The sequence below is a fragment of the Anomaloglossus baeobatrachus genome, chromosome 1 (genome assembly GCF_048569485.1).
Source record: "Anomaloglossus baeobatrachus isolate aAnoBae1 chromosome 1, aAnoBae1.hap1, whole genome shotgun sequence".
Taxonomy (NCBI): Eukaryota; Metazoa; Chordata; class Amphibia; order Anura; family Aromobatidae; genus Anomaloglossus; species Anomaloglossus baeobatrachus.
In genome coordinates this window covers 273,541,911-273,560,113 of record NC_134353.1, presented here as the reverse complement: position 1 = coordinate 273,560,113, position 18,203 = coordinate 273,541,911, and the positions used below count along the sequence as shown (strand labels likewise).

The 18,203-nt window shown below is 49.7% G+C and overlaps 1 protein-coding gene across 1 annotated transcript in view; it reads right to left on the bottom strand.

Moving 5' to 3' along the window:
* Positions 1-17,461, bottom strand: part of USP53 (ubiquitin specific peptidase 53) — a 56,581-nt gene extending 39,120 nt beyond the window's left edge. Inside the window, exons 1-2 of the mRNA XM_075350146.1 lie at positions 16,949-17,461; positions 4,031-4,123 (exon numbers count right to left, since the gene is read on the bottom strand). Of these exons, the coding sequence (XP_075206261.1) occupies positions 4,031-4,123; positions 16,949-17,095 (240 nt within the window). The 5' untranslated portion in view covers positions 17,096-17,461. The remainder of the gene's footprint in view (positions 1-4,030; positions 4,124-16,948) is intronic.
* Positions 17,462-18,203: the final 742 nt, after the last annotated feature.

The following is an 18,203-nucleotide window of genomic DNA, read 5'->3' as shown; positions in this document are numbered from 1 at the left end:
ATTTTTTACGACGCTGACCAGTGTCACTTTATGATATAACAACTCAAACGCTTCAACGGATCGTGGTGATTCTGAGAATGTTATTTTCGGGACATATTCTACTTCAGGATAGGGGTACATTTTTTGTCAATAGGTGGTGTTTATTTATGAAAATATGGAAAATTTTATAAAATGCTAAAATCTGACAACTTTCAAACTTAATTTGTATGCCCTTAAACCAGATATTTGTTGATTTTGTGATATAACTAACATTTCCTAATTTACATCGGCACGATTTTTAAAACTTGTTAGAAAGGTTAAGAGTTTTAAATCAGCAATTTTTCCAACAAAATTTACAAAACCAATTTGACATGTCTTTGAGAGGCCTAGGTGAGAGAAAATTCCCAAAAGTGATACCAATCTAGAAACTGCACCCATCAAAGTGCTCAAAACCACAGCCAACAAGTTTATTAACCCTTTGGGTGCTTCACAGGAATTAAAGCCAGGCAGAAGGAAAAAAAAAAAAAAAAAAAAATGAAAGTTTTACTTTTTCTCCACAAAAAAAAAATGTTACTTTAGCCATACATTTTGCTTTTCCACAAGGGTAATTGGAAAAATTGCATCATAACATTTGTTGTGCAGTTTCTCCCGATTACGCAGATACCTCATATGTGGTGGAGATGTACTGTTTGGGCGCACGGCAGGGCTGAGAAGGCAAGGAGTGCCATTTGACTTTCAGAACACAAAACTGGCTGGAATCATTAGCAGACGTATTCTCGCGTCTGCAGAGTCCCCGATATGCCGAAACAGTGGAAACCCCCCACAAGTAACTCCATTTTGAAAACTACACCGCTCAAGGAATTTATCTAGATGTTTGGGGAACACCTTGAATCTACAGGTGCTTCACATAATTTTGCAACATGGAGATCTGAAAATAAGAATTACATTTTTCCAACCAAAATGTTGCCTTAGGCCAATTTTTGTTTTTCATTTTTACAAGGGTAACAGGAAAAAAAAAAATGCACCATATAATTTGTTGTGCACTTTCTTCTGAGTTCGCTGATACCTTACATGTAATCCTGAACTACTTTTCAGGCTCAGTACAATACTAACAAGGGAAGGAGCTATATAGTGCAGATTTTGCGGTTATGGCTTGCAGGTGCCATGTCACATTTGCAGAGCCCCCTGAGGTGCCAGAAAAGCAAAAACATCCCCCACAAGTGACCCCATTTTAGAAACTGCACCAATGAATTCATCTTATATTGATACATAGCTGCGGCCCAGAACTTTATACCATTGGGTAGTGAAGAAAAAAAACCTAATTTTTTAACCAGAAAAATGTTTTTTTTAGCCCAAGATTTTACTTTTCCCCATGGGGAAACTGTAGAAAGCTGCACATAAATTTCACACAATTTATGCTGAACATGCCAGTATCACACATGTGACTGTACAGTACAGCTTAGCCACACAGCAGAGCTCGGGAAGGAAGGAGCGCTATTTGACTCTTGGAGCGCAGATTTTCCTAGAATAGTTTGCAGACTCCATTTACAGAGCCCCTAAGTGCCAGAACAGCAAAATCCCCCCTCAAGTGACCACATTTTGCATATTTCACGACTCTGGGAATTTTTCTACAGTTGTAGTGACCATTTTGACTCCATTTGTGTTTTTCCAGAAACAAGCAGCAATGGCTGTTGCAGAGTGAAAATTGCATATCTATCATTTTAGTGACCATACATTGTAGTGACTGTATATTGTCCACAGCTCATGCTTCTGGGAGATACACACCGTAAATTAAGCGGGCTGTCCTCACTACAGAAATGACAAACATGTATGCTAGATGTTTACCCACACAGGCTCAGAAGGAAAGGGGCATTTGGATTTTGAGTGCAGAATTTTCTGGATTTCTTTTGAGGAGAGGGGAGCCATTTAGCCCTTTTAAAGCCTTCGTGTTACCAGTACTGTAGAAACCACCTAAAATTCCATTTACAGATAACTGACCTGAGTAGAGACTTATTTTTTTGGACTGAGACAAAGCTTTTATTGGGAATGTTTTACATAAAATTTTGGATCACATTTATCTTGTGGTCTATGCCGACACCAACACTGTCCACATTGTCTCCATCTGCCTCATTTTAAAGAATCTTCAGTCAGAGGCTCTGTGTGAATCACGTCTTTCAGAGATTTATACATAAACCCTGATATAAGCGCCCAGCGTAGAGAGCAGGATAAATGTGAGCCTTACTGTAATCCTTGGGAAGAAGAATACCTTGCAGTATAAGGGATTAGACAGCTTTATTCTTTGGTTCGGTGCAATTACAGCAACACTAAATTTATATAGCTTTTTAGGTTTTGCTACTATCACACTTTTTTTTTTTTTTTTTTTTTAGGGGGGGGTGGTTTAGAAAAAAAAAAATATATAGCTCTGCATCGCCATATTTTAAGAGCTGTAATTTTTCTACATTGCTACCAACAGTCATGTGAGGGCTTGTTTTTAAGGGGCAAGTTTAAGATTTTTCTGGTACCATTTTTGTGACCAACATGTTTTAAAATGCTGTCTATTCCAATTTTTCTGAGGTAGAATGAACAAAATCCAGCAATTCAGGAGATGTTTTTGTGCCTTTGACCATGTAGTTAAAAATTTAGGAAAGCACTATTCTTCAAGTCAGTACAGTCATAGTGATACCTTATTTGTTTTCAAATTTAGCCGCTTTTACACCATAAATTTTCGTTAAAAAAAAAAAAAAAAAGTTTTTGCCGCAGTCCGCAGCAATCCGTTCACATATCAGCTGATTTCAACAGCTGACGTGTGCCTGCTAGTCGCGAGTGGAATCGCATGCCACCCGCGACTATTAACCCCTTACCTCTCGTTGCCAAAATCTGTCAGCGAGATGTATATGCGTGCAGCCATAACGATGACTTACCAGCCCCCACTGGAAGTCAAGTGACGTGATCACGTGACTTCCAGTGGTTTCCATTATAGCACAGGGTCATGTGATGACACCTGCAGCTTTTAGTCACTTTCTCTCAATGTCGGCAGAGGGCAGTGTGAGAATAAAGCACCATATCTGCAGATCTCAGCTGTGTAGCGGTGATCTGGAGAAGTGGAGAAGCGATCAGATTGTTGATAGTTCTAGTCTCCTAAGGGACCTAGTAATATAAAAAACAAAAAAAAAAAAAAGTGAAATTAAAAAAATAAAAAACCTAGAAGTTCAAACCACCATCCACTGAAAATTAAAGGCTTAAGAAATAAAAACAAAACAAAAAAAAAAAAAAAACACATTTGGTATCACCGCATTCAGAAATGCCCGATCAAAATATAAAAATCAGTTAATCTGATCGGTAAACTGCGAAAAGATTCCAAATGCCAAAATTACGTTTTATGGTCGCCGCAAATTTTGCGCAAAATGCAACAGGCGATCAAAATGTAGTATCTGTGCAAAAAGTGTACTATTAAAAACGTCAGCTCGAGACGCAAAAAATAAGCAGTCACTGAGCCATAGATCCAGAAAAGTGAGAACTACACTGGTTTCGGAAAATGGCGCCACTTTTGGACAAACTTGTTAATATTTTTTTTTAACCCCTTAGATACAAGTAAACCTATACATGTTTGGTGTCTACAAACGTGCACCGACCTCAGGCATCATACCCACACATCAGTTTTACTATATAGTGAACATTGTGAATAAAATATCTAAAGAACTATTGTGTAAGCGCACTTTTTTGAAAGTTTTTTCACACTTGAAATTTTTTGCTCTTTTCCAATACACTATATGGTAAAAGGAAAAATGCAAAAACTCCTGGGGGTGAAGGGGTTACGTCAAGAAACCCACATCCAGTCTGTGCATAGCTGTCTGTAGATGGACCATGAAACCCGCATGTATAAAATCAGTGGGGGCTTTTACTAAAAGCCCGGCTGGGGAAGTGAAGTGGCTTAGAGGCAAGCGAGTGCACAGGTTTTCACAGTGATCGCTGAACCTTATTATTTTGAGCTGTAAAATTGAAGGTATACAACCACCACCACCTTGTTGATCATATTGATCTGGTTACCTACCTTTAAAGCACAAAATATGCACGCTTCTCCTAAACAAACATGTCCAGTTAGCCCACGTAAACTGCGTCGAAAGATGTCCAACTGCCACAAAACCTGCAAGGTAAAGAAAATGGTCAAATAAACCAACACTGACAAGCTTATATGGGTTTTGTAATGTAGGCGCATTCTGTAGGGAGAGAGACCCTGGTTCCGGCGATTTGTCACTTATTACACAAGGTGAAGCACTTGTGACAGTTTTTACTTGTAGCAGAGCTCTGAAAGCTAACCACACCTACACCACAGCTCTGTATGTACAATGTATATTGACAGTGAGCTGCTTATCACAGGAGTGGGTATGGTTGGACCAGGTCTCAGATGCACAGTAGTTCGGTTAGTGATAATCTACTGGTAATAAAACTTACACAACAGCACACAGCTTAATAAGTGACATCCCTGAAATAGTGTTTTAACCCCCTACTCATGCTGTCCTCATTACATAGCAAAAACCTGCTGACAGATTCCCTATCCGATGATCGTTCTACCTATCCATTATATATCATGCCATCAGGTTAGATGTATAAAATTAGGAGAATGATAGCAAATTACAAGTTCGCAAATATAAGGTGGTTTTAAATTGCATGTTTGTCAGAAACTTAAAATGGAAAAAGCAAAGCTATTTTAATATTTTGCTAAACAATTTCCTAAAAACAACATGGAACGAGCGCCTTCATTAAGACAAGCATTTTCTTTAATCTCATAAAGGAAATGTATTTCTGAGTCAATCGGAGCTCAAAAGCATTTCCTTCCTTCTCTTAAAAGATCCCTTGGAGACTTAACAGCTTCGAGGAAAAGAAACCCTTCAGACATTTTCTGTGGAAAACGTAACAAGTTTTTCATCCAAGCACAGAAGGATCAGACTCGTCTTATAATATCACAGGGTCACAATGTGCTATACTGCCATCATTGACAACACTGCTTTATACATAAGGCAGCGAGGTATTACTGTGTGCACTGCGCCCAATCACGTACCCTGGCACAGGCCAATTAAACATCTTGGCATACGTCACGCTTGCATCAGATCATTTTAATATTGAGGTCAATGGACTCAAATGCTGTTCAAATATCCTGCTGCCTCCCACGCTGGCCTGACATACATATGGAGGATGGACTAGGTATTAGACGCAGCCTTACAAATATTAGAAAGCTAGCCAAAAATGGAGGCGTAGACAAGAAGACTTATTTGTACTGGCGGGCTCCTGAGAGGTCAGTGTATAATTAGTATACCCACCACTCCTTAAAGGGAACGATCACCTACGTGGCATACGTTATTCTAACATCACCCATTATTTTATATCGGCAGTTTCTAAAGACTGTCTAGGATTTTGCTCTGGTATAAAAAGATCCTATATAGATTACTTCCTTATAAAAAAGGAAGCCCATACTTACCACCTATATCTAAAACACCCAGCCCCCTTCCTCAACGATGATGTGAAGACCACCTTTGAGCTGGCCGCTGCGGAGGACAGCCCCCTGGCCGCGGGGTCCTAGGCTCATCAGCACTTCTGGGAGGTACTGCAGCTCAGCTCGTATTGAATTGAACAGGATCTGAGCTACACTAGCCAGTAATGGCTACTACTCAGTGAAAGTGGCTCCATATATGGTTTAGATTTATCTCCTACCAGAGTTATAAGGGGCGACCATAGTACTGCCAGGTGTGACGTCCCCACAGATTTGAGAACAATGACTTAAAAGTGGATCTCAATAAATTAAATTAGTTTTTTGATGATATTCTATCTCTGATTCAATACAAAAAGGAAAACACACATTACACAGAGTCAATAGAAACCGAGTAATCTATTTCTGTTAATGTTGGTGATTATGGCTTACAGCCAATAAAAACCAAGAAGTCATCTCAGAAAATTAGAATTACCACAATAAATCTGCAAAAGCTTCCTAAGCATTTAAAATGGTCCCTTAGTCTGGTTCAGCAGGCTACACAATCATGGGGAAGACTGCGGACTTGACATATGTCCAGAAGGCCATCATTGATACACTCCACAAGGAGGGAAAGCCACAAAAGGTCATTGCTAAAGAAGCTGCCTGTTCAGAGTGCTGTATTCAAGATTATTAATGGAAGGTTGAGTGGAAGGAAAGAGTGTGGTAGAAAAAGGTGTACAAGCAACCGAATAACCGCAGCCTTGCTAGAATTTTTAAGAAAAGGTCATTCAAATATTTGGAGGAGATTAACAAGGAGTGGACGGCTGCTGGAGTCAGTGCTTCAAGAGCCACCACACACATACGTATCCAGGACTTGTGTCAAGCCACTCATGACCAGTAGACAACACTAGAAGTGTCTTACCTGGGCCAAGAAGAACAAAAACTGGCCTGTTTGCTCAGTTGTTTTCAGATGAAAGGAAATTTTGCATTTCACTTGGAAAGCAAGGTCCCAGAGTCTGGAGGAAGAGTGGAGAGGCCACAATCCAAGCGGCTTGAGGTCTAGTGTGAAGTTTCCACAATCAGTGATGGTTTGTGGAGCCATGTCATCTGCTGGTGTAGGTCCACTCGGTTTTATCAAGATCAAAGTAAGTGCAGCCGTCTACCAGGAAATTTTAGAGCACTTCATGCTTCCCTCTGCCGGGGAGCTTTTTGGAGATGGAAATTTCATTTTCCAGCAGGACTTAGTGTGCACAGGTACCAATACCTGGTTTAATAACCACAGTATCACTCTGCTTGATTGTCCAGCAAACTCGCCTGACATAAACCTCACAGAGAATCCATGGGGTATTGTCAAGAGGAAGATGAGAGACACCAGACCCAACAATGCAGACGAGCTGAAGGCTGCTATCAAAGCAACCTGGGCTCCTCCATGTCACGCCACATTGATGCAGTAATTCATACAAAAGGAGCCCCGACCAAGTATTGAGGTCATTTACTGTACAGGCTTTTCAGTAGGCGCCAACATTTCTGAGATTAAAATCATTTTTTCAGTCGGTCTTGTAAAATATTGTAATTTTCTGAGATAATGACTTTTGGGTTTTCATTGGCTGTAAGCCACAATCAACAACATTAACAGAAATAAACACTTGAACTAGATCACTGTGTGACGACTACGGCTGAGCGGATCTGAACTGTATAAGTCCGGATCTGCACAGTTTCAAAGATTTCCGGATGCCGGACCCAGGTGCACGAACCGGCACTGGTGAAAATAATTGAAAATTAAAGAAAAGAAAAAGCATTTCATACTTACCGAGACTGTCATAGCGGCGCACTGCTTCCGGGTCGCGCATTCACTTCCTGTACTGTGTATCATATACACACAGCTTTCCGTGTTTTCCCTGCCCACTGTTATGTAGCAGAGCTGAAGCGGCGTGGGACCTTGTGTGGATTATGCCAGACCTGCAGGGTGTTGGGGGTTAATAAAGAAGTGAAGGAGGGTCTGTGTTTTGTACTTTATTCCAAATAAAGGATTTTTCTCTGTGTGTGTTTATTTACTTTCATGTACAGGTTAGAGTGATGCAGGTATCTCAGATGCCTGTGCCATCACTAACCTAGGGCTTAGTAGCAGCTGTGTGCTGCTATTAACCACTTATTACCCCTATTGCCTCGCTCGAGGGCAATCGAGAAGAGCCGGCAAAGCACCGGATTGTCACATCTAATAGATGAGGCAATACCGGTTGGCTGTGGGCTGAGAATACCAGGCCATGGCTGGCTTTATCTTGGATGGGGATGAAAATTAGGGGGGACTGCACGTCTTTTTTTTTTAAATTTATTTAAATAAAAAGAAAAAAAAAAAAAAAAGCCGCATCACCAGCACAGCCGCGCACACTTCTGACAGGAACGTGCATGTGTTTCTGAAACACATGCACGTTCACCATACTGACTTGCAGACACTTGTACTGCTTTCCCCGCCCACCATGCCGCCTGTGATTGGTGCAGTCAGCTGACACACTGCCACTCAGGGTGAAGGCGCGTATAACTGCAACCAATTACACGTGCCGGTGGGTGGGCAAAACAGTGAATATTGAATTGTTGGCTCTGGAAGGGAAAAGCATGACCCGTAAAAAGAGTTTGCTGCCATGACACAGCCTCAGGTGAGTAAACCGCGCACACTCCTACCCCCATATCCCTTACACAAAAGTTTTAAATCTCCGGATTCTGGTCCCCATAGACTTATATGGGCACCGGAATCCGGAGAAGATCTGGATTTATTTTCTATCTGGTCCCGGATTTTGGTGGATTCCATCAACTCTAGTAATGAATAATAATAATAATAATAATAATAATAATAATAATAATAATATTAATAATAAATAATAGGCGGCATGTTGGCTCAGTGTTTAGCACTGCAGTCTTGCAGCGCTGGAGTCCTGGGTTCAAATCCCACCAAGGACACCATCTGCAAGGAGTTTGTATGTTCTCCCCGTGTTTGCGTGGGTTTCCTCTGGGTTCTCCGGTTTCCTCCCACACTCCAAAAACATACAGATAGGGACTCTAGATTGTGAGCCCCAATGGGGACAGTATTGCCAATGTATGTAAAGCGCTGTGGAATTAATAGCGCTATATAAATGAATACCCGATGTGTATCATAGTTACCAGTGTACACCGGCTCACACTCACTCTCACACACACCTCACACATACATCACATCGCATCCACACATCAAGGTCCTGCAGCGGCGGAAAATACAGACACATAACAGCACACACACACACACACATACACAAATCAGATCACACTCACTCTCACACACACAAATCAGATCACACTCACTCTCACACACACATCGCATCCACATACTCACAACATCCTGGGATATCGCTTGCTTCTCGGCGGCAATACTGTGCTGTTGTGAGCTTCCAGGACCTGCGGGAGGATCACATGGCCAGAAGCATGTGATATCCCCGGATGTTGTGAGTATAAGCGCGTATGTGCGATATCGTCAGTGTCTGTGTGTGTGAGTGGATGCGATCGGGTGTGTGTGAGTGGATGCGATCGGGTGTGTGTGAGTGGATGCGATCGGGTGTGTGTGAGTGGATGCGATCGGGTGTGTGTGAGTGGATGCGATCGGGTGTGTGAGTGTCGGCAGAGGAGCACGGCGTGCTGGAGGAGGCTGGGAGCAGAGAGGCTGATCATGGGGAAGGCTGGGAGGAGAGAGGCTGATGCTGGGGGAGGCTGGGAGGGGGAGGCTGGGACGAGGGAGGCTGATGCTGGAAGGAGAGAGGCTAATGCTGGTGGAGGCTGATGCTTGGGGAGGCTGATGCTGGGGGAGGCTGGGAGGGGAAGGCTGATGCTGAGGGAGGCTGGGAGGAAGGAGGCTGGGAGGAGAGAGGCTGATCCTGGGGAAGGCTGGGAACGGGAGGCTGATGCTGAGGGAGGCTGGAAGGAGAGAGGCTGATGCTGGGGGAGGCTGGAAGGAGAGAGGCTGATGCTGGGGGAGGCTGGAAGGAGAGAGGCTGATGCTGGGGGAGGCTGGAAGGAGAGAGGCTGATGCTGGGGGAGGCTGGAAGGAGAGAGGCTGATGCTGGTGGAGGCTGATGCTTGGGGAGGCTGATGCTTGGGGAGGCTGATGCTTGGGGAGGCTGATGCTTGGGGAGGCTGATGCTTGGGGAGGCTGATGCTTGGGGAGGCTGATGCTGAGGGAGGCTGGGAGGAAGGAGGCTGGGACGAGGGAGGCTGATGCTGGTGGAGGCTGGAAGGAGAGAGGCTAATGCTGGTGGAGGCTGATGCTTGGGGAGGCTGATGCTGGGGGAGGCTGGGAGGGGAAGGCTGATGCTGAGGGAGGCTGGGAGGAAGGAGGCTGGGAGGAGAGAGGCTGATCCTGGGGAAGGCTGGGAACGGGAGGCTGATGCTGAGGGAGGCTGGAAGGAGAGAGGCTGATGCTGGGGGAGGCTGGAAGGAGAGAGGCTGATGCTGGGGGAGGCTGGAAGGAGAGAGGCTGATGCTGGGGGAGGCTGGAAGGAGAGAGGCTGATGCTGGTGGAGGCTGGAAGGAGAGAGGCTAATGCTGGTGGAGGCTGATGCTTGGGGAGGCTGATGCTGGGGGAGGCTGATGCTGGGGGAGGCTGATGCTGGGGGAGGCTGATGCTGGGGGAGGCTGATGCTGGGGGAGGCTGATGCTGGGGGAGGCTGATGCTGGGGGAGGCTGATGCTGGGGGAGGCTGGGAGCGGAAGGCTGATGCTGAGGGAGGCTGGGAGGAAGGAGGCTGGGAGGAGAGAGGCTGATCCTGGGGAAGGCTGGGAAGGGGAGGCTGATGCTGGGGGAGGCTGGAAGGAGAGAGGCTGAGGCTGGGAGGAGAGAGGCTGATGCTGGTGGAGGCTGATGCTTGGGGAGGCTGATGCTTGGGGAGGCTGATGCTTGGGGAGGCTGGGAGGAGGGAGGCTGATGCGGAGGGAGGCTGATGCGGAGGGAGGCTGGGAGGAGGGAGGCTGATGCGGAGGGAGGCTGATGCGGAGGGAGGCTGATGCGGAGGGAGGCTGATGCGGAGGGAGGCTGATGCGGAGGGAGGCTGATGCGGAGGGAGGCTGATGCGGAGGGAGGCTGATGAGGAGGGAGGCTGGGAGGAGGGAGGCTGGGAGGAGGGAGGCTGGGAGGAGGGAGGCTGGGAGGAGGGAGGCTGATGCGGAGGGAGGCTGATGCGGAGGGAGGCTGATGCGGAGGGAGGCTGATGCGGAGGGAGGCTGATGCGGAGGGAGGCTGATGCGGAGGGAGGCTGATGCGGAGGGAGGCTGATGCGGAGGGAGGCTGATGCGGAGGGAGGCTGATGCGGAGGGAGGCTGATGCGGAGGGAGGCTGATGCGGAGGGAGGCTGATGCGGAGGGAGGCTGATGCGGAGGGAGGCTGATGCGGAGGGAGGCTGATGCGGAGGGAGGCTGATGCGGAGGGAGGCTGATGCGGAGGGAGGCTGGGAGGAGGGAGGCTGGGAGGAGGGAGGCTGGGAGGAGGGAGGCTGGGAGGAGGGAGGCTGGGAGGAGGGAGGCTGGGAGGAGGGAGGCTGGGAGGAGGGAGGCTGGGAGGAGGGAGGCTGGGAGGAGGGAGGCTGGGAGGAGGGAGGCTGGGAGGAGGGAGGCTGGGAGGAGGGAGGCTGGGAGGAGGGAGGCTGGGAGGAGGGAGGCTGGGAGGAGGGAGGCTGGGAGGAGGGAGGCTGGGAGGAGGGAGGCTGGGAGGAGGGAGGCTGGGAGGAGGGAGGCTGGGAGGAGGGAGGCTGGGAGGAGGGAGGCTGGGAGGAGGGAGGCTGGGAGGAGGGAGGCTGGGAGGAGGGAGGCTGGGAGGAGGGAGGCTGGGAGGAGGGAGGCTGGGAGGAGGGAGGCTGGGAGGAGGGAGGCTGGGAGAGGTAGGCTGGGAGAGGTAGGCTGGGAGAGGTAGGCTGGGAGAGGTAGGCTGGGAGAGGTAGGCTGGGAGAGGTAGGCTGGGAGAGGTAGGCTGGGAGAGGTAGGCTGGGAGAGGTAGGCTGGGAGAGGTAGGCTGGGAGAGGTAGGCTGGGAGAGGTAGGCTGGGAGAGGTAGGCTGGGAGAGGTAGGCTGGGAGAGGTAGGCTGGGAGAGGTAGGCTGGGAGAGGTAGGCTGGGAGAGGTAGGCTGGGAGAGGTAGGCTGGGAGAGGTAGGCTGGGAGAGGTAGGCTGGGAGAGGTAGGCTGGGAGAGGTAGGCTGGGAGAGGTAGGCTGGGAGAGGTAGGCTGGGAGAGGTAGGCTGGGAGAGGTAGGCTGGGAGAGGTAGGCTGGGAGAGGTAGGCTGGGAGAGGTAGGCTGGGAGAGGTAGGCTGGGAGAGGTAGGCTGGGAGAGGTAGGCTGGGAGAGGTAGGCTGGGAGAGGTAGGCTGGGAGAGGTAGGCTGGGAGAGGTAGGCTGGGAGAGGTAGGCTGAGAGAAGAGAGGCTGAGAGAAGAGAGGCTGAGAGAAGAGAGGCTGAGAGAAGAGAGGCTGAGAGAAGAGAGGCTGAGAGAAGAGAGGCTGATGCACACACACACGCGCACTGCACAACACACCACACACACTGGGAACCACAAACAACTGCCCTACACAGACACCCACACACACAGACAACGCTGCACACACACAACACCCAACACAAACACCGCGGCACACACAAATATACGCACATACCGCACAACACACACATTGCACAAAACATACCTCCCCCCAAAACACACCACACACACACAAACCGCGCAACACACACACAACGCTACAGACACACAGCGCTCCACAAACAACGCAACACACATACAACACCGATCTCACCCACCGTCACACCCAGAACATGTACAGCGCCTACACAAACACTTGGTAACTACACACAACAACATCTATATCTATATCTATATATAACAAAAATCATACATGAACTACACAATACGTAAATTCTAGAATACCCGATGCGTAGAATCGGGCCACCTTCTAGTTATTAATAATATTATAAGTGAGCTTCCCTTTTTGTATTGAATTACTGAAATGAACTTTGTCAGGCTACTCTAATTTATTGAGATGCACTTGTATGCTAAGGATAGGCGTCAAAAAACTCCCTTCACCCTCTCCTCTGAAAGCTTCAGCGGCTGCAGAGCTACCCATGGTACCAGAAGGGATGACACCCCCATTCAATCTCCTGCCCCCTGCAGCCAATCACTCACCATAGCAGTCATGGAAGAGCCACTGTGACCGTCATCACCAGTGTTTTATAAGATTCACTACTCTGTTCATTTTTGAATCGTCCGAGAAAGCCCCTATAAAACTTGTGGGGAATACATTTCTTCTGTATACATGGTATCTATTGTGTACCCCTGCAATGTTTCCCTACTAAGGTCAGTTTTGCCTCATTACAAGTAGCAGAAGTCCAAAGTAGAGCACCAGAGTTCAGCCACCATCCGCTCCCACCACCTTTACAGTCTGACATGGACCACTGACATTATTGGGGGCATCCAACTCTCTAACCATGCAGGTGGAAGACCCATGTCTCTTCAGGTGGTCATTCCTGAATTACTGCTTCCATTTCCGCTGACCAGAAGAGTAGATGTTATGAGACATGTCGATATGTCATCCGCGACCAGCAACCACAAAGTAGACACTCCGCGTACCAGTATGTGGCTCACCGGCACAGAGCGTTGTACTATAGCACTTGTGGATAAAATCTTTTTTTCTTTAGCCATGGTCTCATGCCAAATCAGGGAGACACCGGGAGTGGGTCACATGGCTCCTGAAGCAGTCATTTATCGCAAAACACTGCAGCCAGCGAAAGTGACAATACCGAGAGCTTCACTGATGATTGTTTTGCAACAGCCATAAAGCCACAGGCCAGTAATTTATTAATTAGCAAGTGAAATAAGACCGAAAGATGAACACCGGGCATTAGTACAATGCCAGATCAATAGAAGAAAACATGCCGTGCCAATATCAATTATTCACACACTGACACTGTTACAAGTGCCACCTCAGTGCACGCTCTCCGTCTCACACACAACCGATGCCAAATAAAAACACCAAAAGGACACAAGTTGTAAAAATGTGCATCACCCCCAATAAAGCATATGATCCAGCACAAATAGTATGAGTGTACACAATATGGATTAGCACACATGTCCAATGTGAAGAAACAAGCCGAGGCTACAAACGACAGCAGAATAAACAGATGAAGCGACCCACATGTGCCGTGTACAGAACCCTGTCACATCCAGGGGAGAAAGCCGGCGACAGCAGAAGACGTAGAGCACAGGTGGGGGGCTGCGGACAATGGTGGAGATCACTACCACACAGCTTAGGGGCTTCACGGCAGAAGACTTGGGGGCTATAGTGTACATGTACACATAGATGGGGAAGGGCCAAGCAAAAAAAAAAAAAGGTACATACCACGTCTGCCACTGTACACACAGTTTACACCAGAGACATTGTGGACCCACACACCATGCATACACCGCCACGGAGACACAGCGAATGCCACCACACACACGCAGGCAGGCACTGCGTGTATACACAGACACACACAGGCAGGCAGGCACTGCGTGTATACACAGACACACACAGGCAGGCAGGCACTGCGTGTATACACAGACACACACAGGCAGGCAGGCACTGCGTGTATACACAGACACACACAGGCAGGCAGGCACTGCGTGTATACACAGACACACACAGGCAGGCAGGCACTGCGTGTATACACAGACACACACAGGCAGGCAGGCACTGCGTGTATACACAGACACACACAGGCAGGCAGGCACTGCGTGTATACACAGACACACACAGGCAGGCAGGCACTGCGTGTATACACAGACACACACAGGCAGGCAGGCACTGCGTGTATACACAGACACACACAGGCAGGCAGGCACTGCGTGTATACACAGACACACACAGGCAGGCAGGCACTGCGTGTATACACAGACACACACAGGCAGGCAGGCACTGCGTGTATACACAGACACACACAGGCAGGCAGGCACTGCGTGTATACACAGACACACACAGGCAGGCAGGCACTGCGTGTATACACAGACACACACAGGCAGGCAGGCACTGCGTGTATACACAGACACACACAGGCAGGCAGGCACTGCGTGTATACACAGACACACACAGGCAGGCAGGCACTGCGTGTATACACAGACACACACAGGCAGGCAGGCACTGCGTGTATACACAGACACACACAGGCAGGCAGGCACTGCGTGTATACACAGACACACACAGGCAGGCAGGCACTGCGTGTATACACAGACACACACAGGCAGGCAGGCACTGCGTGTATACACAGACACACACAGGCAGGCAGGCACTGCGTGTATACACAGACACACACAGGCAGGCAGGCACTGCGTGTATACACAGACACACACAGGCAGGCAGGCACTGCGTGTATACACAGACACACACAGGCAGGCAGGCACTGCGTGTATACACAGACACACACAGGCAGGCAGGCACTGCGTGTATACACAGACACACACAGGCAGGCAGGCACTGCGTGTATACACAGACACACACAGGCAGGCAGGCACTGCGTGTATACACAGACACACACAGGCAGGCACTGCGTGTATACACAGACACACACAGGCAGGCACTGCGTGTATACACAGACACACACAGGCAGGCAGGCACTGCGTGTATACACAGACACACACAGGCAGGCAGGCACTGCGTGTATACACAGACACACACAGGCAGGCAGGCACTGCGTGTATACACAGACACACACAGGCAGGCAGGCACTGCGTGTATACACAGACACACACAGGCAGGCAGGCACTGCGTGTATACACAGACACACACAGGCAGGCAGGCACTGCGTGTATACACAGACACACACAGGCAGGCAGGCACTGCGTGTATACACAGACACACACAGGCAGGCAGGCACTGCGTGTATACACAGACACACACAGGCAGGCAGGCACTGCGTGTATACACAGACACACACAGGCAGGCAGGCACTGCGTGTATACACAGACACACACAGGCAGGCAGGCACTGCGTGTATACACAGACACACACAGGCAGGCAGGCACTGCGTGTATACACAGACACACACAGGCAGGCAGGCACTGCGTGTATACACAGACACACACAGGCAGGCAGGCACTGCGTGTATACACAGACACACACAGGCAGGCAGGCACTGCGTGTATACACAGACACACACAGGCAGGCAGGCACTGCGTGTATACACAGACACACACAGGCAGGCAGGCACTGCGTGTATACACAGACACACACAGGCAGGCAGGCACTGCGTGTATACACAGACACACACAGGCAGGCAGGCACTGCGTGTATACACAGACACACACAGGCAGGCAGGCACTGCGTGTATACACAGACACACACAGGCAGGCAGGCACTGCGTGTATACACAGACACACACAGGCAGGCAGGCACTGCGTGTATACACAGACACACACAGGCAGGCAGGCACTGCGTGTATACACAGACACACACAGGCAGGCAGGCACTGCGTGTATACACAGACACACACAGGCAGGCAGGCACTGCGTGTATACACAGACACACACAGGCAGGCAGGCACTGCGTGTATACACAGACACACACAGGCAGGCAGGCACTGCGTGTATACACAGACACACACAGGCAGGCAGGCACTGCGTGTATACACAGACACACACAGGCAGGCAGGCACTGCGTGTATACACAGACACACACAGGCAGGCAGGCACTGCGTGTATACACAGACACACACAGGCAGGCAGGCACTGCGTGTATACACAGACACACACAGGCAGGCAGGCACTGCGTGTATACACAGACACGCACGCAGGCAGGCACTGCGTGTATACACAGACACGCACGCAGGCAGGCACTGCGTGTATACACAGACACACACAGGCAGGCACTGCGTGTATACACAGACACACACACACAGGCAGGCACTGCGTGTATACACAGACACACACACACACGCAGGCAGGCACTGCGTGTATACACAGACACACACACACGCAGGCAGGCACTGCGTGTATACACAGACACACACACACAGGCAGGCACTGCGTGTATACACAGACACACACACACAGGCAGGCACTGCGTGTATACACAGACACACACACACAGGCAGGCACTGCGTGTATACACAGACACACACACAGGCAGGCACTGCGTGTATACACAGACACACACACACAGGCAGGCACTGCGTGTATACACAGACACACACACACAGGCAGGCACTGCGTGTATACACAGACACACACACACAGGCAGGCACTGCGTGTATACACAGACACACACACACAGGCAGGCACTGCGTGTATACACAGACACACACACACAGGCAGGCACTGCGTGTATACACAGACACACACACACGCAGGCAGGCACTGCGTGTATACACAGACACACAGGCAGGCACTGCGTGTATACACAGACACGCAATCATGTAAACACAGGAGAAGAAGGTCACACAGGTACAGGGTCATGGACAGGTATGGCCGCTCACCTGCACGGCGCTGTTCAGGAAGCAGCTGTTCTGGCCGGGCTCATTGAACAGGCCTTTAGTAGGAGCTAAGGAGAGCATACTGCCGGGCTGGTAGACCTTCCCCAGGTTCCCCCCAGCCTGGCGGCGGAATAGTTTCACCCAGGCCATGGTCCTCCGCCGCTCGTCCCACAAGGCACAGCGCTGCTCACACAGGTGTCGCTCCTAGTGGCCGGGAAGGCTCCATCTTCTCCCGGTGGCCGCACACGTGTTATACAGTCCCGGAGCCGCTCAGCTCTGTACAGCTATGAGAGGGAGCAGAGAGGAGACGTGTGGGGGGAGGAGCCGCCGTGCGAGGGGAGGAGCCGCGCTCTGGTTTCAAGCAAGGAGGAGCTCCCAGATGTTGCTCGCACTCGCAGATCTCCCTCGGTGTCAGATCCCGTCAGTGCCCGCAGCTGCCCTCAGCTCTCCAGTGCGGCCGCCAGTGGCTGCCCCGTGCCGCTATGACCGGGAGACAGCACAGGCTCGCACAGCGCTCTCCGCCCCCTTGTTGTTTTTTGTTTTCTTTTCCGGGAGCTCACCTGTACGTGACGTGTGGGGCGGGGCATCCTCACCGCTCTGCTCATTGGCCACTTGGCATTGAGGGCAGGTGGTGGGCGTGGTCTGTGACACTGGCGTGTTCCTTGCCCTGGGGAGGCTTTGTATGTATGACCTGATCAGGTGGGAGCCTGGAGGCCAGAACTGGCTGCAGCTAACCCCTCATTGCCGCCACTGCTCAGCAGGGGAGTCAGGGCTACAGAGCTCAGCTGGAGCATCAGGGGGGCTACAGAGCTCGACGGGGGCATCAGTAGGGCTAAAGAGCTAAACAGGTGAATTAGGGGGGCTAGATAGCTAAATAGTGGAATCAGGGGAGCTACAGAGCTCAATAGGGGCATCAGGGGGGCTACAGAGCTCGACGGAGGCATCAGTAGGGCTAAAGAGCTAAACAGGTGAATTAGGGGGGGGGGCTAGAGAGCTAAATAGTGGCATCAGGGGGGGCTAGAGAGCTAAACAGGGGCATCGGGGGGGGGGGCTAGAGAGCTAAACAGGGGCATCAGGAGGGCTAAAGAGCTCCCATAGGAGCATCAGGAGGGCTAAAGAGCTCCCACAGGAGCATCAGGAGGGCTAAAGAGCTCCCACAGGAGCATCAGGAGGGCTAAAGAGCTGCCACTGGGGCATCAGAGGGGCTAAAGAGCTGCCACAGGGGCATCAGGAGGGCTAAAGAGCTGCCACTGGGGCA